At 48.2% G+C, this 24,122-nt stretch overlaps 1 protein-coding gene across 2 annotated transcripts in view; it reads right to left on the reverse strand.

The window, feature by feature from the left end:
* The window catches only part of LOC147115487 (neprilysin-like), a 261,620-nt gene that overhangs the window by 46,407 nt on the left and 191,091 nt on the right, over positions 1-24,122 (reverse strand). For both annotated transcript variants that reach the window (XM_085989748.1, XM_085989747.1), the window contains exons 14-15: positions 14,808-14,906; positions 10,633-10,710 (exon numbers count right to left, since the gene is read on the reverse strand). In XM_085989748.1, coding sequence (XP_085845874.1) covers positions 10,633-10,710; positions 14,808-14,906 — 177 coding nt within the window. The remainder of the gene's footprint in view (positions 1-10,632; positions 10,711-14,807; positions 14,907-24,122) is intronic.

A 24,122-nucleotide genomic window follows, 5' to 3' on the forward strand; every position in this document is an offset into this window, starting at 1 on the left:
CCAGCACCGAAAAATGTGTCACAACTGAGGTCGTTCCTCGGGCTAGTGAACTACTACCATAAGTTCTTGCTGAGTTTGTCTACAGTACTACACCCTCTGAACAGTCTACTGCAAACGGGGGTACCATGGAAGTGGAATGATGAATGTAAACGAGCTTTCCAGAAGTGCAAAGAATTGATCACATCAAAAGAGGTGTTGGCTCATTTCAACCCAGCACTACCAATTCAGTTGGCGTGTGATGCATCACCCTATGGTATTGGAGCAGTGCTGTCGCACAAATTCCCGGACGGCTCGGAGAGGCCAGTAGCCTTTGCGTCTCGGTCACTAACCTCAGCCGAGCGTAACTATGCCCAGATTGACAGGGAGGCCCTCAGCCTAGTGTGGGGAGTGAAAAAGTTCAACCACTATCTGCACGGGCAGAAGTTCACCTTGCTGACCGACCACCAACCACTTGTCTCCATCTTTAATCCAAAGAAGGGCGTTCCGGTGATGACTGCGCAACGGCTACAAAGATGGTCCCTTTTTCTAGTGGTGAACCATTATGAAATAGAGTATAAGGGCACGAAACAGCATGGAAACGCTGATGGGCTATCACGCCTGCCACTGCCTACTGCGGAGGAAGCACCAGCAGTGGACCCTGTCGAAATATTTTATTCGGCTATAATTGAACGCTTGCCAGTAACTAACGCGGATATAGAGAAGGAGACCCGAAATGACCCGACACTGTCTCGGGTATATGACTTGACGGTGAAGGGATGGCCAACACGTAGCGACTCACTGTTGCAAGCATTCTCATCCAGAAGAGAACAGCTGTCAGTATGCCTGGGGACCTTGATGTGTGGATCCCGAGTGGTAATTCCACCCAAGTTAAGGGAGAGAGTGCTCAATGAGCTTCACGAAGGCCATCTGGGAGGGGTGAAAATGAAAAGCCTTGCTAGGGCTTATGTGTGGTGGCCGGGGTTCGATCAGCAAATCGAGGACCTGACAAATAGCTGCTCAGGATGCCAGAAGGTCCAAAATGCACCACCACATGCCCCTCTACACCCATGGGAGTGGCCCTCCTCTCCATGGCAACGGGTGCATATTGATTTTGCTGGTCAATTCATGGACTCAATGTTTTTAATAGCCGTGGATGCGCACTCGAAATGGCCTGAGGTGATCAAAATGTCCTCCACCACCACGGAGAAAACGATTGCAGTCCTACGGACCATATTTGCCAGAAACGGCTTGTGTAGTGTATGTACCTTTAAGAGGAACTATGTTTTTGAAGCCCCGTATACTGTAGTACCAGTAGTGACCACTCGGGTATATAAACCTGTGTAGCGTCTTGTGTAGTTAGTTCACCTCCAGACTTTGTTCAGTAAACACTTGTTAAATCAACTCCTGCATTCCGTGTCTCCATTAACACACGGATCTAACAGCTTGCCAGAGCAGATTTGCTCTGATAACAGACCACAGTTTGTGTCCGAAGAGTTTCGGAAATTTATGAAAAGGAGTGGGGTAAGGCATTACACATCCGCCCCGTATCATCCAGCCACAAATGGATTGGCTGAGAGGTTCGTACAAACCTTTAAAAAGGCCGTAAATGCCATGTGCGATGACGACATTCCACTGCAGCATAAGGTGGACAATTTCCTGTTAGCCTACAGAAATGCGACACATGCAGTTACCAACCAGACCCCGGCCATGATGTTCTTTAACCGAAGGTTGAGATCTCGTCTGGATTTGCTCAGACCAAATGTACGAAGAAATGTTGAAAATAAGCAATTCCAGCACATCAATGAGAAGCCGACAAGGAGCTTCAATGTAGGGCAACCAGTCTTGGCCCACGACTACCGAACAGAGAAATGGCAACCAGGAATGATATGCACACGGCAGGGGCCACTAATGTACACAGTGGATGTTGGGGAGAACATTGTGAGACGCCATATCGACCAGATCCTAGCGTCACAGGAACGAGTCAACCCCATGTCTCGCGTACCTGGTGATGAACCCGACATACAGGTAGCATCTACCCCAGAAACAGTAGCATCAAAAGCTGATGAACCAACCGACGACAGGGGGCCAGAATTGCCTCCGCACCAAGAGCAAGACACTCAGGAAAGGTGCTATCCAGAAAGGATCAGGAAGCCGCCCCAAAGACTGAATTTATAAATGGACTATTTTCAGTTAATGTTGCATGTTAAAAGTGTTAATTGTTAAATGAATGTTATGGTACTGTTAATCTAAAAGGGGAGGAATTGTAGTGTATGTACCTTTAAGGGGAGAACTACTTTTTACAGCTCCTGTATACTGTAGTACCGGCAGTGACCACACCTGCATATAACCCTGAGTAGGGATCTGTACTGTTTACTTTTAGAGCAACCCTCATCCAGTAAACACCTGTTGATTGTTCTCTGCAGTCTCTGTTGATTATTTGAAGGACACACTATCTAAGATTCACGGATTCAACAGACCTGAGTGTGGTGTATGTAACCTGTTCCACCTTAAGAGAACTACCTTAAGAGATGTACTACTTTCTCTTGGCTGCTGTATACTGTAATACCGGTGGTGACCACACCGGTATATAAGTGTTGTGTAGGGATTTGCTGGGCAGTTCAGCCCTGACCTCCGAATAGTAAAGACCTGTTAAAGTTATTCTTGTGGTCTGTGTCCAGTGATTTATAATAAGCATAACTGGGACACACAGACTTAACAGTGGCGACGAGTCCGATCTTACCCTGCGGCAGTTTTACATCCAAGGCAGCTTCGTCCTCAGAACGGGCGTCGAGAAGAGGCATCCGCCCTCATCATCCTGCTCAGCACCATCGCACGGGAGGCATCGAGAACCTGGGTTAAAAAGAAAAATTCTGACCACGAAGCCCTCCATCAGCGACAGGCAGTGATCATCCCTTCTACCACGGTGGTGGGTAAGCCGATCAGCGACACGAGCAGAAAGTCGGCCGCGTTGACTGTGGAGTGGGGGAGGGAAAACGGAGGAAAAAGGGCGGAGAACTCGACCACGGCCGGTGAAAAGGGCCGGGCTGCAATCGAGGCCGAGAGGCGCAGCGACTAGGGCAGCTTAAGGCATGAGAGCCGCGGAGAACTCAAACGCAGCCGGTGTAAAGGACCGGGCTGCATGCGGGGCTGAGAGGCGCAACAGCAGGGGAAGCGTGAATGCCCACGGGAACTGTGGGGGAGTAAAAGCAGCGTCGGGGAATTGAGAACCGCTGGGGAGGCGAGAACGGCAGCAGCACGGCAATCGCCATTGCAGCCAGCGGGGGAAGAAGGCAAATGCGGGAATCCACCATTGTAGTCGGCGGGGGAAGAAGACGAGCGCGGGAAAGACCGCCAAGCACGGGAAGCCGCCATTTTAGTAGGCGGGGGAAGAAGGCAAGTGTGGGAAGCCGCCATTTTGAGAAAAAGAAAAATTTAAAAACTTGCAAGGATGCCTAAACATGGGAACATTAATACCTTTGATAGCGATATCGAAGATTGGACCACGTATGTAGAACGCATGGAAGTTTATTGTAAAGCAAATAAGGTACCAGATGATGAGAAAGCACTAACCTTATTAAGCTCAATGGGTGCGAAGACATACAGGCTATTGAAGCACCTTCTGTCACCAGATAAACCGGCGGATCAGACTTTCATGAATATTGTTACTGTCCTGAAAAATCATTTAAACCCCACGCCGCTGATGATAGCGGAATGATTTAAGTTTTACAGAAGAACGCAGCTGAAAGACGAAAGCAAGGCTGAATTTTTAATTGAACTGCGTAAGCTATCAAAGTACTGTCAGTTTGGAACAGGACTAGCAGATGCGCTGAAAGATAAATTTGTGTGTGGATTGTTAAAAGAAGGAACACAAAAGCGACTGCTTGAGGAGAATGATCTTACGCTTGATAAAGCTGTCACTATTGCAGCATCTCACGAAGCCGCAGCGAGAGGCACTGCGGAAATGCAGCTACGGTCACCGGAACTCAGCACCAATCAAATGGTCTTGGGTACAGTAAAATGTTATCATTGTGGAAAGACAACGCACGATCAGAACCAGTGCTGGTTCAAAAGTCAGGAATGCAGGAAATGTGGCAGGCTTGGTCACATAGCTAAAGTATGCCGGTCAGGAAAGAAGACCAGCAACAAAAAGTCACCGCAGGAAAAGTACAGAAAGGTACACAAGGTGACAGAGAACAGTTCGAACGAACAGAAGTCAAATTCAGACTCCAGCAGTAATGAACTGGGTAGTCTAAGAGTACACAATGTTGGTAATGAAGCAGACCTCCAAACAATCTGGGTCACACTTCAGATAGCAGGAGTCCAAGTGAAGATGGAATTGGACACTGGATCGGCATTGACGGTCATGAATAAGCAAGATTACAAAAGGTTATTCCCACATATTCCCCTACGGGATACGGAGATTGTATTGAAAACATACACGGGGCAAAGAGTATACCCCATCGGGAAGATAGAGGTAAAGGTGGTCCACAAGGGCAAAGAAAGCCGAGGAATGGACTTATATGTGCTACCTGAGGGAGGTCCACCACGACTGGGACGGGAGTGGATTAGGAAAATAAATATGGACTGGCATTCCTTAAAAGCACTAACGGTAGATTCCGGTAAAAAAGATGTCAAACCTAAACGATTGTCCAGAATATTGGACGATGCTAAAGAGGTGTTCCAACAGGGACTGGGAACACTGAGAGGAATTACGGCAAACATCAAGGTTGAAGAACATGCAAACCCGAAATTTTTCAAAGCCAGACCGGTACCTTATGCGATACGACCTGCTGTGGAAGCTGAGCTGGAAGGGCTAGAACGTTCAGGAGTACTGTCTAAGGTAGACTGGAGTGAGTGGGCCATGCCCATTGTCCCCGTCATGAAGCGTTCATCGAGCAACAAGCTGGGGGAACCGGGGAAGGTTCGCATCTGTGGAGATTTCAAGATCACTGTTAATCCGGTGCTTCACACGGTGCAGTATCCGCTTCCGCGGATTGAGGGTATCTTCGCTTCGTTGTCTGGCGGGAAACACTTCACCAAGATAGACCTGGCGCAGGCGTACTTACAGATGGAAGTTGAGGAAGAGTCACGCCAGTATCTCACGATCAACACGCATAGAGGCTTGTACCGGTATAATAGACTGGTTTTTGGAGTGGCATCGGCTCCAGCAATTTGGCAGAGGGCCATGGAGCAGGTATTACAGGGAATTCCAGGCACACAATGTTACCTGGACGATATTCTGATTACAGGAGATGATGACGAGGAACACCTTGCAAATTTGGAACTGGTGCTCACCAGATTGAAAGAATATGGACTTCGAGTTAATCGCCAGAAATATGAGTTCTTTCAGAAGCGGATCTCGTACTGTGGTCATGTCATTGACCAGGAGGGGCTTCATAAGTCTCCTGACAAGATCGAAGCTGTTGTGAAGGCTCCCGCTCCGGATAATGTATCCCAGTTGAGGTCGTTCCTAGGGTTGATTAACTATTACCATAAGTTTCTGCCAAATTTATCCACGGTGCTGCACCCGCTGAACGCTCTTTTGCAGAAGGGAGTACCATGGAAGTGGAGCGAGGACTGTAAGAGGGCCTTTCGCAAAAGCAAGGCATTGATCACCTCAGAGGAAGTGTTGGCTCACTTCAACCCAACGCTGCCTATTCGTTTGGCTTGTGATGCTTCTCCATATGGTATTGGGGCAGTACTCTCACACAAGTTGCCAAATGGCCTGGAGAGGCCAGTTGCGTTCGCATCCAGATCATTGACCTCCGCTGAGCGCAACTATGCTCAGATAGATAGGGAGGCTCTCAGCCTTGTGTGGGGAGTAAAGAAGTTTAATCATTACCTGCAGGGCCAAAAGTTTACGCTTCTGACAGACCACCAGCCGTTGGTATCCATTTTTCACCCTAAGAAGGGTGTTTCGGTGATGACAGCACAGAGACTCCAGAGATGGTCCCTTTTCCTAGGGGCACATCAATATCAGATCGAATTCAAAGGTACAAAGCAGCATGGTAATGCTGATGGGCTGTCGCGCCTGCCACTACCTACAGAGGAGGAGGCACCGACGGTTGACCCTGTTGAGTTATTTCACTCGACCATCATCGAATGTTTACCAGTCACCAATGCAAGCATTGAAAGAGAAACCAGGAACGACCCGACACTGTCCCGGGTCTACGAAGTGACAGTGAAGGGATGGCCAGCACATGGTGATCCACTGTTACCGGCATTCTCAGCAAGACGAGACCAGCTGTCCGTCTGTCAAGGAACATTGATGTATGGAACAAGGGTGATTATTCCTCCTAAGTTAAGAGAGAGAGTTCTAAAGGAACTGCATGAAGGTCATCTGGAGGGAGTCAAGATGAAAAGCCTTGCTAGGGCTTATGTGTGGTGGCCGGGTATCGACCAACAGATAGAGGATCTGACAAAAAGCTGCTCAGGGTGCCAAAAAGTGCAAAATGCACCTCCGATTGCACCACTGCATCCATGGGAATGGCCTTCAACCCCATGGCAACGTGTACATATTGACTTTGCGGGTCCATTCATGGACTCCATGTTTTTAATTGCGGTGGACGCACATTCTAAATGGCCAGAAGTGATTAAGATGACTACCACTACCTCGGAAAAGACGATCGCGGTGCTAAGAACGATATTTGCAAGAAATGGATTGCCAGAACAAATATGTTCAGACAACGGACCGCAGTTCGTGTCAGAAGAATTCCAGAAATTCATGAAGAAGAATGGGGTGAAACATTATACCTCTGCCCCATATCATCCGGCTACAAATGGGTTGGCCGAGAGATTTGTACAAACGTTCAAAAAAGCAATAAAGGCCATGAGCGAAGATCAGATTCCACTACAACACAAGGTGTACAAATTCCTACTGGCATATCGAAATGCCACTCATGCAGTGACAAACCAAAGTCCTGCCATGATGTTCTATAACAGGAGGTTGCGGTCCAGGTTGGACTTGTTAAAACCAAATGTGCGGAGGGAAGTTGAAAACAAACAGTTCCAGCATATAAATAACAAGACCACTCGGAGTTTCGAAATAGGACAACCAGTATTAGCCCGGGACTATAAAAACGAGAAATGGCAATCTGGAACAATTCGGGCCAGACAAGGACCCCTGATGTACACGGTAGATATTGGTGAAAATGTAATACGGCGTCATGCTGACCAACTGGTAGAATCGAGAACAAGGGTCGAACCCATGGTTACGGCAGAGACAACCGTGGAAGAAGTTAGTGAACCTGAAGCATCTACCTCAGAAGTGAATGTACCTGATGATGATGTCCAATCCATAAGAGCCCAACTAGATGAGTCACCCCAGCAACGAGAATCAGAGACCCCTGAAAGGCGTTATCCAACTCGAATCAGGAGGCCTCCTCAGAGGCTGAATCTTTGAACTCTTTTGCATGAAGTTGTATATCTATATGTTATTATGTTATGTTAAATGGGGATATAACTGTTAAGCTAAAAAGGGAGGATTGTGGTGTATGTAACCTGGTCCACCTTAAGAGAACTACCTTAAGAGATGTACTACTTTCTCTTGGCTGCTGTATACTGTAATACCGGTGGTGACCACACCGGTATATAAGTGTTGTGTAGGGATTTGCTGGGCAGTTCAGCCCTGACCTCCGAATAGTAAAGACCTGTTAAAGTTATTCTTGTGGTCTGTGTCCAGTGATTTATAATAAGCATAACTGGGACACACAGACTTAACACTGAGCGCATTATCTGGGCTGACACATCAGTGCGTTACTGAGGGAACTCTGCACGGTCAGAAGTACCATCTTTCGGATGAGACGTTACACTGAGGTCCACTTAGGTGAACGTAAAAGATCCCACTGCACGAGTTAGAAGAAGAGCAGGGGACATCTCCCCTGTGTCATGGCCACTATTCATCCCTTAACCAACCTCACTAAAAAAACAGATTATCTGGTTATTTATATCATTGCTGTTTGGCAGGATCTTGCTGTATGCAAATTGGTTGCTCAAAGTACTTAATTGGCAATGAAGCGCTTTGGGACCTCCTGAAGTTGTGAAAGGTGCTTCAGGACATCCTTACTTTACTCTAGATGTAGCTTGACAGGATGATTTGAGCTCAGCTGATTCACAACCAGGAAATGAATATTAATTGGATCTTTTCATTTCAGCTGAGCTTTATTAGCTACAGTTTGGAAAGGAAGGACAGAAATTTAACCTCCTCCCTTCCCACTGTCCAGGGCCCCAAACACCCTTTCCAGGTGAAACAGCGATTTACTTGTACTTCTTGCAATTTAATATACTGTATTCGCTGCTCACGATGTGGTGGTCTCTACATTGGGGAGACCAAATGCAGATTGGGCGACCGCTTTGCGGAACACCTCCGTTCAGTCCGTAAGGGTGATCCTGAGCTTCCGGTCGCCTGTCACTTTAATTCTCCGCTTCACTCCCACTCTGATCTCTCTGTCCTCGGGCTATTGCATTGTTCCAATGAAGCTCAACGTAAGCTCGAGGAACAGCACCTCATCTTTCGATTAGGCACTTTACAGCCTGCCGGACTCAACATCGAGTTCAACAATTTCAGATAATAATCCCTGCCCCCATTTTTCATGCAGTATGATTTTTGCCACTCCCATTTTCAACATTTTATCTTTCCTGCCTCTTACAAAAGTACAGGATGTTCTTTCAATTCCTTCCTCCTCATCTAACCACCCCCCCCCTTGTCTCTGCACCTGTTTAATATCTGTTACATCTCCAGCTTTTTCCAGTTCTGATGAAGGGTCCCAGGCCTGAAACGTTAACTCTGTTTCTCTCTCCACGGATGCTGCCTGGCCTGCTGAGTATTTCCAGCATTTTCTGTTGTTATGACAGAAATGATTGTGTGTGCTTGGCAGGGGGTGGGGGACGGCAGGGGCCGGGGGCAGTGGGGGAGGGTGCAAAAGTGGGAAGGACACTGCAGTCCCTCAGAGTGACCCCCCACAGTCATCAACCGGGTGCTACGCATCACAGAAGTTTTGCTGCACTAAACCCAGGACCTCACTTGCAACAACCTTACCGTGCCATGGGGTTTGGGTTTATGATCCTCCTGTGTTAAACTGATACCTGATCCCATATCTGCCAGTGTCCTGCAGTCTTCGCGCCATCTTCTGTTACTTACTCGTAAATCTAGTGCACTTGAGCAAAATTCTAGGCGGGGCTCCTAGAAATCTCCCCCAGGCCCATCTCGAACTATATGGCCTGATGATACTATCCCTGGTCCAACGTTCAACCCTTCACGTCTGCAGACTTCATAGCTTTGCTTTAATCCGCAGCTTCCAGCTTCTCCACCCACAGGACAGCCAGCTGGGTACATTGCTGCTGGGATTCCACATTGTGTTCCACTCAGGTCAAGAATAGCAACAACAACTTGCATTTATCTAGTGCCTTTAACATAGTAAAACGTCCCAAGGCACTTCAGAGGAGCGATTATCAATCAAAGTTAGACGCCCAGCCACATAAAGAGATATTAGTACAGGACTTGGTCAAAGAGGTAGGTTTTAAGGAGCATCTTACAGGAGGAGAGGTGGAAAGGCAGAGAGGTTTAGGGGGTGAATTCCAGAGCTTAGGCCTAGGCAGCTGAAGGCACGGTGGCCAATAGTGGAATGATGAAAATCAGGGATGTGCAAGAGGCCAGAATTGAAGGAGCGCAGAGATCTCGGAGGGTTGTAGGGCTGGAGGAGGTTACAGCCATAGGGAGGGGCGCGGCCATGGAGGGATTTGAAAAGAAGGATGAGAATTGTAAAACCTCCAACTCCCAAGAGAATGGGATTGTTCAACATGCTGTCAACATTTTTAACTGCAGGACGTTTTACATTTTTTCTCCAGGTTTCCTGCCCAACAGTCAGCCTGATTGACTGGTTGCCTGTCGTGCGGGAAAGCCTACAGAAGCAGGATACACGGGAGCAGCAGGTAGGGAGCCAGGGAGAAATAGCGGTTGGGGGGGTACACAGGGGGCGGGCAGAGATTGCAGGGGGCAGGGGAGATGGTGGTCAGGGGGAAAGATCGTGAGGGGGTGGCGATGGTGGTCGATGGGTCCGATCGCTGGGGAAGGGGCAGGGAGCAGACAGATGGTGGGGGTGTTTACAGAGCAGCTTGTTGGTCTCGGAGGAAGCACTCCTGCTCTTCCTGGCCCACAAGCAGTGCTGTAAAGGCACTTACCTCATGGATCTAGCCCTTTTCGCTTCAACTCACCTTTCGGGTTTCCTGAGGCCCGGGAAACCCGGCCAGCATGGGTTAAACATTAAAACACTGAAAATGAAGGCACACAGCCGCCTTAAAAGGTTTCAACAACCTACCCACCTCCTGAGAATGGATTGGTCACCCGCACCACCATCTCCTCCCCACACCTCCCATTCCGCCTCCATTAAAACCAGAAGTGGGCGGGTTCAAGGCGGGTTGGGCTCCTGTAACAGATTTCTAACATTTTAACCACTCACCCGACCCAAACCCACCCGTGTTTGGGGGTTAAAATTACCCCCTTGATTTTCATTTCCATTGTGGCTATCCAAGTTGAAAACCTACCCCAATATTTTAACTTTGTACCAAAGTGATGAGAGGAGGAATTCAACCTCCACACAATTGTTGACCAAATGATTTACACCAAGTAAAGCTGGGATAACTGTAGTTACTTACGTCTATGTATTCAGCATCCAGTTTAGCATTATCCTTGATGTCAGGTGGGTATCCAATTCTCTGCCTGATAGCTCTAGCCTAGAAACAAATAAATGTTCTGTAATACCATGTGATTGACTTTATAGCTACTGATTCCGCCTTTCAATCAGATCGTGGCTGATCTGTATCCAAACTCCATCCACCTGCCTTGGCTCCATATCCCTTAATACCCTTGGCTAGCAAAAATCTATTGAGCTCAGACGTAAAATTATTAATTGGGCTAGTATCTACTGCTTAACAGTTTGTATTAACCCATCTTGAGCGCAATATATTACTCGCGTATAGATGTAATAGATTAAATGAATTGCTTGTTCTATAGTTAATACTGAGTTAGTACTGAGGGAGTGCTGCACTGTTGGAGGTGCCGTCTTTCGGATAAGATGTTAAAACCGACCCTCCGTCTGCTCTCCCAGGTGATGTAAAAGATCCCAAGGCCAATATTTGAAGAAGAGCAGGGGAGCTCTCCCCAGTGTCCGGAAGAATGCTTAACCCTCAAATAACATCGGTGAAAAAAAACAGATTATCTGGTCATTATCTCATTGCTGTTTTGTGGGAGCTTGCTGCGCGCAAATTGGCTGCCGCGTTTCCTACATTACAGCAGTCAAAAAAATCTGAAACTTCTCTTCTGTGTTTACCTACTTATTAAACCTCTTGAAGTTTTGAACTTCATTGGCTGTAAAGCGCTGTGAGACGTTTTGAGGTCGTGAATGGAGCTGCATAAATGGGAGTTCTTTATTAGATAGGAGAACTGCTATAGAAATAAGGCTGTGTTTCCTTTCAGGAGTTCAAAGAGTCTGGGACAGGGTAATTTTCAGCATCATTGCTTGGGTGGTAAAAGTATCATAGAATGATACAGCACCGAAGGAGGCCATTCGGCCCATCGTGCTTGTGCTGGCTCCTTGCTAGAGAGCTATCTAATTAGTCCCACTCCCCCTGCTCTTTCCCCACAGCCCTGTCATTTTTTTTCCCCCTTCAACGTATTTACTCAATTCCCTTTTGCAAGTTGCTATTGAATCTGATCGCAGCAATTCAGTGCGTAAAAGAATGTTTCCTCCCATAATACGGCGGAGCGGATCGCGCGTCAGTTATAGAAAGCGGCCAATTTTTATTCTGTCGATGTCAATTGAAATGAAAACCAGATGTTTTCTATAACGAGTAGCTGATCCGTGCCGTTAGATTTACACCCAGGCGGCAAGTTAACAATCTACTCCAACATTTTCTGACCGCGTGCTGTTCTTGTATGAACAATTAAAGCACTCGCGTTAAACTCCACCGTATGCCCTTTTTTTTGATGTAAAGTTGACCCAAGCGAAAGGAATTTAATGCGTACGTGTTAAGTGTTTTTGCACAGGAACAAACTCTGCCCCAAATGTATATCTCCTGCATGGGAAGGGGCAGGCAAAAGGAGTAAGAGAAAGCGTACAAAATGTTTCAATGTTCAGGAAAGGAACAGAATCGGGAGCGCTCTGACGATAGGCTGAGGAACGCCAAGCAAATGATGAGCTTTGCAAAGGGGGATCACGAGGAAATCATAGCTGGAAGCTAAAAGGAGAACAGTAAAGCATTGTTTTAGTACCCGAGGAATAAGCAAAGGGTGCAAATAGGTCTTTGCTCTCCAAAATATGGGGAAGCGGTGTCTGAAGAGAGAGAAATTGTTGAAGTGTTTTAACTGTTATTTTTCCCTGGTGTTTGCAAAAGAAATGCCAGAATTGAGGGTACAGTTTCACAGTGAATGGAAAGGTGAATTTAAGTTCGGAAGGTTTGAGTCTAGAAACATGCCAGCCAGAACAGTCGCCTCAATTCAATGAGCGGGAAAGAGTGACAGAGTTTAATTTTTTTTTAAGAGTGTACCTATCAAATCCTTTAAACATTTTAAACACCTCAATCAGATCACCCCTCAGTTTTCCATACTCAAGGGAACACAAGCCAAGTTTATGCAACCTGTCCTCCTCGTTTAAGCCCCGGTGTCATTCCGGTGAATCTGCGCTGCGACCTCTCCCAAGGCCAGTATATCCTTCCTGAGGTGCAGTGTGGTGCCCAGAACTGAACTCAGTCACTCCAGGTGGGGTCTGACCAAGGCTCTGTACAACTGAAGCATCACTTCCTCCCTTTGGTACTCCAGCCCGCACCCCCACTACCTCCCCCCTTGAGATAAAGGCCAACATTCCTTTAGCATTGTTCATTGCTTTTTATAACCTCAATTCCCAAATAGAGCCCTGACCAATGTTCCCTTCAGGCTTCCCGGCTGCTATCTGGACCTTCTGTGCAGCCGGCTCACCAGCTTTTAAATGCAAAAACCGCCCAAGAACGGGTTTTTGAAGGGGGCTGCGTGGACCCCCAAAAAATCCGAGGGCACATTGGTCCTGACACTTCCCTGCAGAAATCAGCAGCACTGGTAGTTCTATTCAAACTATATTGATCTAGAAGCCTTGAAATGACATGATGGGATGTCAGCTTATGTTAACATTTTTATATAAAATGTCTTTGTGTTCTATTATATCAGAGACAATTGAGCCTGTTTATTTTGAATGAGACAATCCCGCTGCTAAAACAGCAGCCAAGGTAATATTGCACAAGGTAATTCCAGACGACGGTTTTAGGAGATCCCTCTCGCTTGCTCTATGGATGCTGGTGTATCCCAATCGCTTTGTAGCTTTCCCTTGTTTCCTGTCGGTGGTTATTAGGAAAGGGGGTTCGATTTTTAAGATAATTGGCAAAAGAACCAAAGGCGAGATGAGGAGAATTTTCTTTTTTTACGCAGCAAATTGTCGTGATCTGTAATGCGCTGCCTGAAAGGGCAGTGGAAGCAGACTCAATAGTAACTTTCAAAAGGGTATTGGTTAGATACTTGAAAAGGAAAAAAAATTGCAGGGCTACGGGGAAAGAGCAGGGGAGTGGGACTAGTTGGATATCAGGTACAATGCGCTGAATGGTCTCTCTCTGTGCTGTATGTTTCTAAGAAAAGGATCTTACTCCAACAGTTCTATCCCTGTAAATTGCACAAAACCATTTGCAAATGCTGGTTCCCTTCGATGCATAAATGTTCTGTAATACCATGTGATTGGCTTTATAGCTTCTGGGCTTGGAAAAATAACGTATGTTCTTCTTCTATTTACAAGAACAGATGTAGATATGGATGAATAGCTATTTAGCTCATCCGTCCCAAAAAATAATCTCCAGCTATCCCCTCAGAGAATCATGTTGTTACATAAATGATCCCAGATTTGTGCCCTCCAATCTCCAAACTGGAAGTCTTGACGGGAGCATATGAATAGGAGTAGGCCATTCAGCTCCTGGAGCCTGTTCTGCCATTCAATCAGATTGTGAATGATCTGTATCCTAACCCCAGCCACCTGCCTTGGCTCCATATCCCTTTATAACCTTGGCTAGCAAAAATATATCGAACTCCGACGTAAAATTATTAATTGAGCGTGCATTTACTGCTTTTTTGTTAAAGAGAGTTCCACGCTGCTACCAGCCTTTGCATGAAGAAGTGTTTCCTAACATCTCTCCTGAATAGCCTGGCTTTGATTTTAAGTCCCCTTGTTCTCGACTTCCCCCACCAGCAGAAAAAGCGTCTCTCCATCTACCCTACCAACCACAGTCAAGAAGTTCAACACCATCCAGGACAAAGCAGCCCGCTAGATTGGCACCCCATCCACCACCTTAAACATTCATTCCCTCCACCACCGGCGCACCGTGGCTGCAGTGTGTACCATCTACAAGATGCACCGCAGCAACTCGCCAAGGCTTCTTCGACAGCACCTCCCAAACCCGCGACCTCTACCACTTAGAAGGACAAGGGCAGCAGGCGCATGGGAACATGACCACCTCCAAGTTCCCCTCCAAGTCATATACCATCCTGACTTGGAATTATACCGTCGTTCCTTCATCGTCGCTGGGTCAAAATCCTGGAACTCCCTACCTAACAGCACTGTGGGGAGTACCCCCACCACACGGACTGCAGCGGTTCAAGGAGAATGCTCACCACCACCTTCTCAAGGGGCAATTAGGGATGGGCAATAAATGCTGGCCTTGCTAGCGATGCCCACATCTCATTGAATGAATAAATAAAAATAAAAATTCCTTTCAAAATCCTGAAAACCTCAATGGAACAGGTGACTATATCATCTTACTTTATCTTCTGCTTTCACTTTGGTTTCCTGGTCCATCCAGGTAAGCTCGTGTAAATTCTCCACAAAAACGTCACGGATCTGCTCGATCAGTTCTTCAACCTGGAGGAGGAGGTGGAAAAAAAGATGAAATATAATCGTGTTCTTCATTAAAGAAACCATGTCTTCCAAAAAAATCATGTGTTTGGCTGCCATGGTGTTACTTCAAAGGATAATTCTTACATTCCAACTAAAATATACACTTCTGGCTTTGTTTTTCTCTGAATCCTTGAAATACTTTAACTCAATCATTTACTCTGTCGAGTCTCCAAACATTCTGCAACCGGCTCTCTCCCCATTTCTCTTTGCAGCCCTGGAATCTCTCCGATTGTAATCCTGGGTTACGCTGGGATCATGCCCGACTTTGCCCTCCTGCAGTGACCCTGCCGAAATTTGCATGGGGGGTAGGGTGGGCAGTGGGCAGGCACCTCACTGGCATAGTCCCACCGCGGGCACAAATATAATTGCAAGCACATAGAAACATAGAGAAATAGGAGCAGGATTAGGCCATTCAGCCCTTCGAGCCTGCTCCACCATTCAATTTGATCATGGCTGATCCTCTATCACAATACCATATTCCCTCTCTCTCCCCACACCCCTTATTCTGCCCTTGCAGCGTGTTCCTATGCAGAGCTAGACAGGTAGCTAACAACTCGATATCTTCCCATAAAAATCACAAGGCTTGACTTTTCTTGTAAACTTTACTGAAAGATTCTTATGAGAAGATATCAAGTTGTTAGCTACCTGTCTAGCTCTGCATAGGAACGCGCTGCAAGTGCAGAATAGTGAAAAGACCAATAGTGTCCAAGGCTGGAGCATAGCAAGAAAATAACTTCCCAGACCATGTGTGGCTGCAGGTCTGTGATATACAGTAGTTTACTTTACTGCACTTTACTGTGCTTTACTGCACTTTACTGCGCTTTACTGCACTTTACTGTGCTTTACTGCACTTGCTAGGTATCAAATATCCACTACGTGGCGGCACACAATGGAAATCGACCCAAATTACTCAAACCCGTGAATTAACTGGAAAACTAACATAAATTCCTAAAGCAAGGCAGCACACCCCTTGATGCCTTTTGTGTCTAGAAATCTATCCACTGTATCTCCTTCTTAAATATATTCAGTGACTTGGCCTCCACAGCCTTCTGTGGTACAGAAATCCACAGGTTCAGCACCCTCTGAATGAAGAAATTTCTTCTCATCTCAGTCCTAAATGTCCTACCCCGTATCCTGAGCCTGTGACCCATTGTTCTAGACACCCCACAGCCAGGGAAACATCCTCCCTGCATCCAGTCTGTCTAGCCCTGTCAGAATTTTATACATTTCAGTGAGATCCCCTCTCATTCCTCTAAACTCTAGTGAATACAGGCCTAGTCGACCCAATCTCTCCTCATACGACAGTCCTGCCATCCCAGGAATCAGTCTGGTGAACCTTCGCTGCACTCCCTCTATGGCAAGTATATCCTTTCTTAGGTAAGGAGACCAAAGCTGCACACAGTACTCCAGGTGTGGTCTCACCAAGGCCCTGTACAACTGTACTCAAATCCTCTTGCAATGAAGGCCAACATACCATTTGCCTTCCTAACTGCTTGCTGCACCTGCATGTTTGCTTTCAGTGACTGGTGTGCAAGGACACCCAGGTCCCTTTGTACATCAGCATTTCCCAATCTATCTTCTTCTTCTTCTTAGGCAGTCCCTCGGAACCGAGGATGACTTGCTTCCACATTAAAAATCAGTTTTCAGGTGACTGATCAGTCCAATGCGGGACCTACAGTCTCTGTCACAGGTGGGGCAGAGGGTGGTTGAAGGAGCGGGTGGGTGGGGTGCTTGGGTTGAGGTGCGCTCCTTGCGCTGCCTGCGCTTGGCTTCTGCTTCCTCCAGGCGAAGAGGCTCGAGGGACAGGATTTTCATTGGGCCGTGGAGGCGCGTGGGGGGTTAAAATCTCGAAATCGAGGGGCATCAACCCATCCTGCCCCCAACTCACCTCCATGCCAGTTTCAAAGGAGGCGGATACCCGACCTGTGCTAGGACCCGCCTCCCCGAGGTGGGAAGGAGATTAGTGCCAATTAACAGGTAGTTAACAGGCAGTTTTTAGCCTAATCCCTATTTTTATTGCTGAAGTGTGGGATTCCCGACGGCTCCAAACCACGCCAAGTTAGCGAGGTGGGCCGTCGGGCTGAAGGGCTTGGAGGGTTCGAGATGTCCGGTGTTCAGGTGAGTGATGGGTGCATGAGTGCAGAGGTAAGTGTGTTTGGTGTGTGTAAAGTGGTCATTTACTTACCTTTACAGCCTTCCTTCCTTCAGGTCTCAGGAGTCCCTCATCTTATCTCACCGGCACAGAAAGCAGAATGGCCGCGAGCTGTCAAAAGTTGCAGCATTCAGCTTTCTGTTCTGGAGAGATCTCTAAATCAGCCTGAGAGGAAGGAATTAACTTGGAGTACAGATTGTCACAGAGCTGTCAAACGCTGATATTTCATCTGTCAAATGCTTTTGACAGATGAAATCTCAATCTGTGACGTCACCTGTTGCCGGGTGGCCCTTAATTGGCCTGCTGAGCCCGCTGGGTGGGCTCAACAAGGTCAATCAAGTGAAAATCGCATGGGTTGGCCACAACTCGATGGAGGCGGGATTACAACACCGAAAGTTGTAGCCCCGCCTCCTACACGCCTCCTCAATCAAAATCCAGCCCGAGGTGTTCGGCGCCTTCCCGGATGCTTCTCCTCCACTTTGTGCAGTCTTGGGCCAGGGATTCCCAGGTGGCAGTGGGGATGTTACACTTTTTCAAGGAGGCTTTGAGGGTGTCCTTGAAGCGTTTCCTCTGCCCACCTGGGGCTCTCTTGCCGTGCCAGAGCTCCGAGCAGAGCGCTTGTTTTGGGAGTCCCGTATCGAGCATGCGGACGATGTGACCCGTCCATCGGAGCTGATCGAGCGTGGTCAAAGCGTCGATGCTGGGGATGTTGGCCTGAGCGAGAACACTGACGTTGGTGCACCTATCCTGCCAATGGATTTGCAGGATCTTGCGGAGGCAGCATTGGTGGTACCTCTCCAGTGCTTTGAGGTGCCTGCTGTACATGGTCCATGTCTCTGAGGCATACAGGAGGGCGGGTATCACTGCTGCTCTGTAGACCATGAGCTTAGTGCCGGGTTTGAGGTCCTGGTCTTCAAACACTCTCTTCCACAGGCGACCGAAGGCTGCACTGGCACACTGAAGGCAGTGCTGGACTTCGTCGTCGACGTCTGCCCTTGTTGACAGTAGGCTCCCAAGATATGGAAAGTGGTCCACGTTGTCCAAGGCCTTGTCATGGATTTTGATAATCAGAGGGCAGTACTGTGTGGCGGGGGCAGGTTGGTAGAGGACCTTTGTCTTATGGATGTTTAGTGTAAGGCCCATGCTCTCGTACACTTCGGTGAAGGTGTTGACGATGGTTTGGAATTCGACCTCCGAGTGAGCGCAGACGCAAGCGTCGTCTGCATACTGTAATTCGATGACAGAGGATGGGACGACCTTGGATCTGGACTGGAGGCGACGGAGGTTGAACAGTTTCCCGTTTGTTCTGTAAATTAGCTCCACTCCAGTGGGGAGCTTACTGAGGGTGAGATGGAGCATTGCAGCAAGAAAGATCGAGAAGAGTGTTGGTGCGATGACACAGCCCTGCTTGACCCCGGTTCGTATGTGAATTGGGTCTGTGGTGGATCCGTTGGTCAGGATCACGGTTTGCATGTCGTCATGAAGCAGGCGGAGGAGGATGGTTACAAACTTTTGAGGGCAGCCGAATTTGAGGAGGACAATACATAATCCCTCACGGTTGACAGTGTCGAAGGTCTTTGTGAGATCAAAGAAGGCCATGTAGAACGTTTGGTGCTGTTCCCTGCATTTCTCTTGTAATTGACGTGCGGTGAAGATCATGTCCATTGTGCCCATTTAGTGTGCGGAATCTGCATTGCGACTCTGTGAGGAGCTCTTCGGCCACTGGGAGAAGGCGATTGAGGAGGATTCTTGCGATGACTTTCCCTGTGGCAAACAGCAGGGAAACTCCTCTGTAATTACCCCAATCGGACTTGTCACCTTTCTTGAAGATAGTCACAATTACGGCATCTCTGAGATCCCCTGGCATGCTCTCCTCCTTCCAGATAGGAGAAATGAGTTCATGAATTTGCGTCAGTAGTGCTTCTCCGCCATGCTTTAGTGCCTCAGCGGGGATTCCATCTGCTCCCGAGGCCCTGTTGTTCTTCAGTTGTCAGATGGCCTTTTCAACCTCATGCCAGGCTGGAGTTGTGCTGAGATGGTGGCGGGTAGCATGCTGCGGGATGGAGTTGAGGACATTCGCGTCGAAGACAGAGTCACAGTTAAGGAGATCTTCGAAGTGCTCCTTCCAGCAGGCACTGACTGCCTCTCTGTCCTTGATGAGTACCTCTCCGTTCTTGGCCCGCAGTGGGGTAGGGCCTTGGGTGCTTGGGCCGTAGATGGTCTTGACTGCACTAAAGAATCCACGCACGTCGTGGTTGTCAGCAAGCTGCTGGATCTCCTGCACTTTCTCCGCCCACCATCTGTTCTTTAGGTCGTGAGTTTTTTGTTGGACCTCGGCCTTCAGGCTTCTGTAGAGCTGCTTTCTTGTTCTCGAGTTCTGTTGCTGTTTCCAGATCAGGAATGCCTTGCGCTTGTAGCTTATTAGCTCCTGGATCTCCTGGTCATTCTCATTGAACCAGTCTTGGTGTTTCCTGGTCGAGTGACCGAACGTCTCTTCACAGGTGCTGATTATGGAGGCCTTGAGTGCAGACCAGGCACTGTGGGCACTCTGTGTCTCTGAATCACTGGGAGTCGGCAGGTTGTTTGTGAGGTGCAGGCTGAATAGGGCTTTCTTAGCGGGGTCTTTGAGTGCTCCAGCGCTAATTTTCCTGCGGCATTGTTTCTGTTGCCGCCGCTGTTTTGGGGTTATATTGATGGAGATGACAGAGTGGATTAGGCGGTGGTCTGTCCAGCAGTCGTCAGCTCCTGTCATGGTGCGGGTGATGCGGACGTCCTTGCGGTCCCTCACTCAGATGATGATGTAGTCCAGCAGGTGCCAGTGCTTGGAGCAAGGGTGCTGCCATGAAGCCTCGTACTTGTCTCTCTGACGGAACAAGGCCATGCTCTAAGCATTTTGACAGGAGGAGGGTACCGTTGGAGTTGGCTTTCCCTACCCCCTCTCTGCCGATCAGACCTCCCCAGAGGTCTGTGTCCTTTCCAACTCTGGCGTTAAAGTCTCCAAGGAGCATCAGCTTGTTGCCCATTGGGACTCGGGACAGGGATTGTTCGAGGCTGGAGTAGAATTCCTTCTTTGGTCTCGTCTGTGGCTTCCAGTGTTGGGCGTAAGCACTGATGACCGTAGCGCACTGGTTCCGGGTTAGGGTGAGCCGAAGAGTCATGAGGCGCTCATTTATACCGCTAGGGGAGTCTCTGAGACGCCCAACTAGTTCATTTTTTATGGCGAAGCCTAACTCATGGAGGTATTATTATTTAAATAATACTCTACTTTTCTGTTTTTCCTACCGAAGTGGATAACTTCACATTCATCCACGTTATACTGCATCTGCTATGTATTTGCCCACCCACTCAACTTGTCTAAATCGCCTTGTAACCTCTTTGCATCCTCCTCAAAACTCACAATCCCACCTAGTTTCGTGTCGTCAGTACATCTCCGGCACCAGCCCAGGCTTGCCGCCCAATGGTCCTGCCAATATATAAAGAATTCTTCGGGATCCAGGCCAGTTGCTGGCCTTGATCCTCACTGGTGGGGCCCACACATGCCCTTGGAGATGATGTATGCATGTTCCGATAATTGTGTGTGAAGTGCTTTGAGAAATCTCTGAGAAGAGTGTTAAGATGCTGTATAAACTCAAGTCTTTCTTTAAGCAGCACAACATAGTGCAGTATAAACAATTAATCTGTGGGGTCAGAATGTGCTGTGGGCGATAACAAATGCTTCAACACATCTGTACAAAATTCCCAATGGTTGAAGGCCATTCTTGAGATAACAGAGGAACCCCTACAAGTGGGTTAACGTATCGATCACAGGGTATGATAACTCTGGAATGCACTGTCTGAGAGGGTGGTGGAAGCAAATTCAATAGTGACTTTCAAAAGGGAATTAGATATATAAAAGAAAGAAAGGAAGACTTGCATTTCTATGGCGCCTTTCATGACCACCGGACATCTCAAAGCGCTTTACAGCCAATTAAGTACTTTTGAAGTGGAGTCACTGTTGTAATGTGGCAGCCAATTTGCACACAGCAAGCTCCCACAAACAGCAATGTGATAATGACCAGATAATTTGTTTTCTGTTATGTTGGTTGAGGGATAATAATTGGCCCCAGGACACCTCCCCTGCTCTTCTTCTAAATAGTGGCCATGGGATCTTTTACATCCACCTGAGAGAGCAGATGGGGCCTCAGTTTAACGTCTCATCTAAGACGCCACCTCTGACAGTGCAACACTCCCTCAGCGCTGCACTGGAGTGTCAGCCTAGCTTTATGTGCTCAAGCCTCTGGAGTAGGACTTGAACCCACAACCTTCTGACTCAGAGGCGAGGGTGCTGCCCACTGAGCCACAGCTGAAGCACATCGGCCGTCAGCTCCTCGGCGGGAAGGAATTCCGACTGGGAGGAGGGGAGCCGAGCATGGCGGCCAGAGGCCGACCCATGAAGAGGGAGAAGCAGGTCCCGGGCCGTGGAGCGTGGAGCCGGCGACGGTGAAGAGGAGGCCGCATTGGAGCATTCACATCCCGACGATGTGTTCGGCGAGTCGGGCAGAGGAGCACAGCGCAACGAGCAGCAGCAGCAGACTCACGACACGCTGCAGCACGTCGGCCGGCAGCTCCATTTCGGGTAACTCGCAGTCCGGATTGGAGGAGGGGAGCCGGGCATGGTGGCCAGAGCGGGAGAAGCAGGCCACCACACGTGGAGCCGGCAACAGCGAGGAGGAGGCCGCGGTGACAAGGAGGACGGAGCGGCTGAGGGACATCATGCTCCCACTGCCACGGGAAGCCATTGTATTGACTCTGAACGCGGCGCTGTATGTATAGCTGACGCGTCCCTACGGGGAACAAGCATTCCATTGTACTTGTTACATATGGCAAATAAATCTAATCTGAATCTGAAAATATACTTGAAAAGGAAAGAATTGCCGGGCTTTGGGGAAAGAGCGTTGGGAGTGGGACTAATTGGACAGCTCTTTCAAAGAGCCAGCACAGGCACGATGGACCGAATGGCCTCCTTCTGTGCTGTATGATTTTTGCGATTAGAGAATGAGCAGTGCGGGCGAGAAAATTCTGATAATATTGGGATAGATTTTACAAAGTAGTGCTCCAGGCACAAGCAGAACTTAGCAGATGAAAGGTTTCTTTACCTGTCCTATTACCATCTCCTCTCGCCTTGAATATCTCTTAATGTCTCTTCACTCCCCCACAGACCTTCCCTTTTGTTCTTTCATCCCCTCCCCCATTTCCCAGCCCCCAAACTTGCTTCCTAATCTGTTTCATTTCCTGCTTTTTTCTCAGTTCTGACGAAGGGTCTTCGACCTGAAACGTTAACTCTGTTTCTCTCTCCATGGATGTTGCCCTGGCCTGCTGAGTTTTTCCAGCGTTTTCTGTTGTTATTTCAGATTTCCAGCATCCGCAGTATTTTGCTATCACATCAGATGGAAGGTCATGTGGGGCGAACTGACTTTGTGCTGAATTAACAGTAAATGCTTCTGGCGTCTGAATCTCTGAACCAGGTTTGCTATTTGTAAAGCTCCAGTCCATTCTCTTGGCAGGAACTGATGCATCTGAGATCATGGAGAAAATGGAGGCTGCACTCTCCCCATTAATTAAATCACTGGAATATGTTACAAAAGGCACACAGGGTAGATAGAAATGATTTCCTCTGGTGGGGGATCCAGGACAAGGAGACGTAACCTTCAAATTAGAGCTAGGCCGTACAGGGGTGATGTCAGGAAGCACTTCTTCATACAAAGGGTAGTGGAAATCTGGAACTCTCTGCCCCAAACTGTTGTTGAGGCTGGGGGTCAATTGAAAATTTCAGAATGGAGATTGATGAATTTTTGTTAGGCAAGGGTATTAAGGGGTACGGAACCAAGGTGGGTAGATGGAGTTAAGGTACAGGGCAGCACGGTGGCATAGTGGTTAGCACTGTTGCCTCACAGCGCCAGGGACCCGGGTTCGAATGCGGCCTCGGGTGACTGTCTGTGTGGAGTTTGCACATTCTCCCCGTGTTTGCGTGGGTTTCCTCCGGGTGCTCCGGTTTCCTCCCACAGTCCAAAGATGTGCGGGTTAGGTTGATTGGCCATGATAAATTAACCATTAGTGTTAGGGAGATTATAATATGTGGGGTTACGGGGATAGGGTGGGATATGTGTTGGTGTAGGGGTTACGGGGATCGGGTGGGATATGTGTCGGTGCAGGCTCGATGGGCCGAAATGGCCTCTATCTGCACTGTGGGGTTTCTGTGATTCTGTGATCAACCATGATCTCATTGAATGGCGAAACGGGCTCAAGGGGCTGAATGGCCTCCTCCTCTTTCTATGTTCCCGAGACAAATATGCAGGTATAGAAACATAGAAACATAGAAGATAGGAGCAGGAGTAGGCCATTCGGCCCTTCGAGCCTGCTCCGCCATTCAACGAGATCATGGCTGATCATCCAAACCCTAGCACCCGGTCCCTACACCGACAGCCATCCCACCCAAGCCCTATCCCCGTAACCCCACGTATTTAATCCCCCCTAACACTAAGGGCCAATTTTTATCATGGCCAATCAACCTAACCCACACATCTTTGGACTGTGGGAGGAAACCGGAGCACCCGGAGAAAACCCACGCAAACACGGGGAGAATGTGCAACCTCCACACAGACAGTCACCCGAGGCCGGATTTGAACCCGGGTTCCTGGCGCTGTGAGGCAACAGTGCTAACCCCTTCATAACATATAGGATCATACAACAACCCAGTAGAGTATAGCCTCTGTTCTAAACAAATTTAAAAGGGGGTCATTTTAACTTTTGAGAATAGTGTACACAATTAATAAGCTAAAGCAGAAGACGCTATAAAAACATCTTTGTAGGTTTCTATCCACGCCTACCCCAAATCCACCAAAAAATTGGTGGGGTTGGAGTGAGAGACGAGCACAAAATCTAGCCCTCAATGACCATAAAACTGGGAGCGCTCGAATCAGGCATGATGACCACCACACCTCATTTCCTACATTGCAACAGTGATTATGCTTCAGAAAGTACTTCATTGG

The sequence above is a fragment of the Somniosus microcephalus genome, chromosome 6 (assembly GCF_052327205.1).
Source record: "Somniosus microcephalus isolate GS21.2 chromosome 6, FLI_Smic_1.0, whole genome shotgun sequence".
In the NCBI taxonomy this organism is placed as follows: Eukaryota; Metazoa; Chordata; class Chondrichthyes; order Squaliformes; family Somniosidae; genus Somniosus; species Somniosus microcephalus.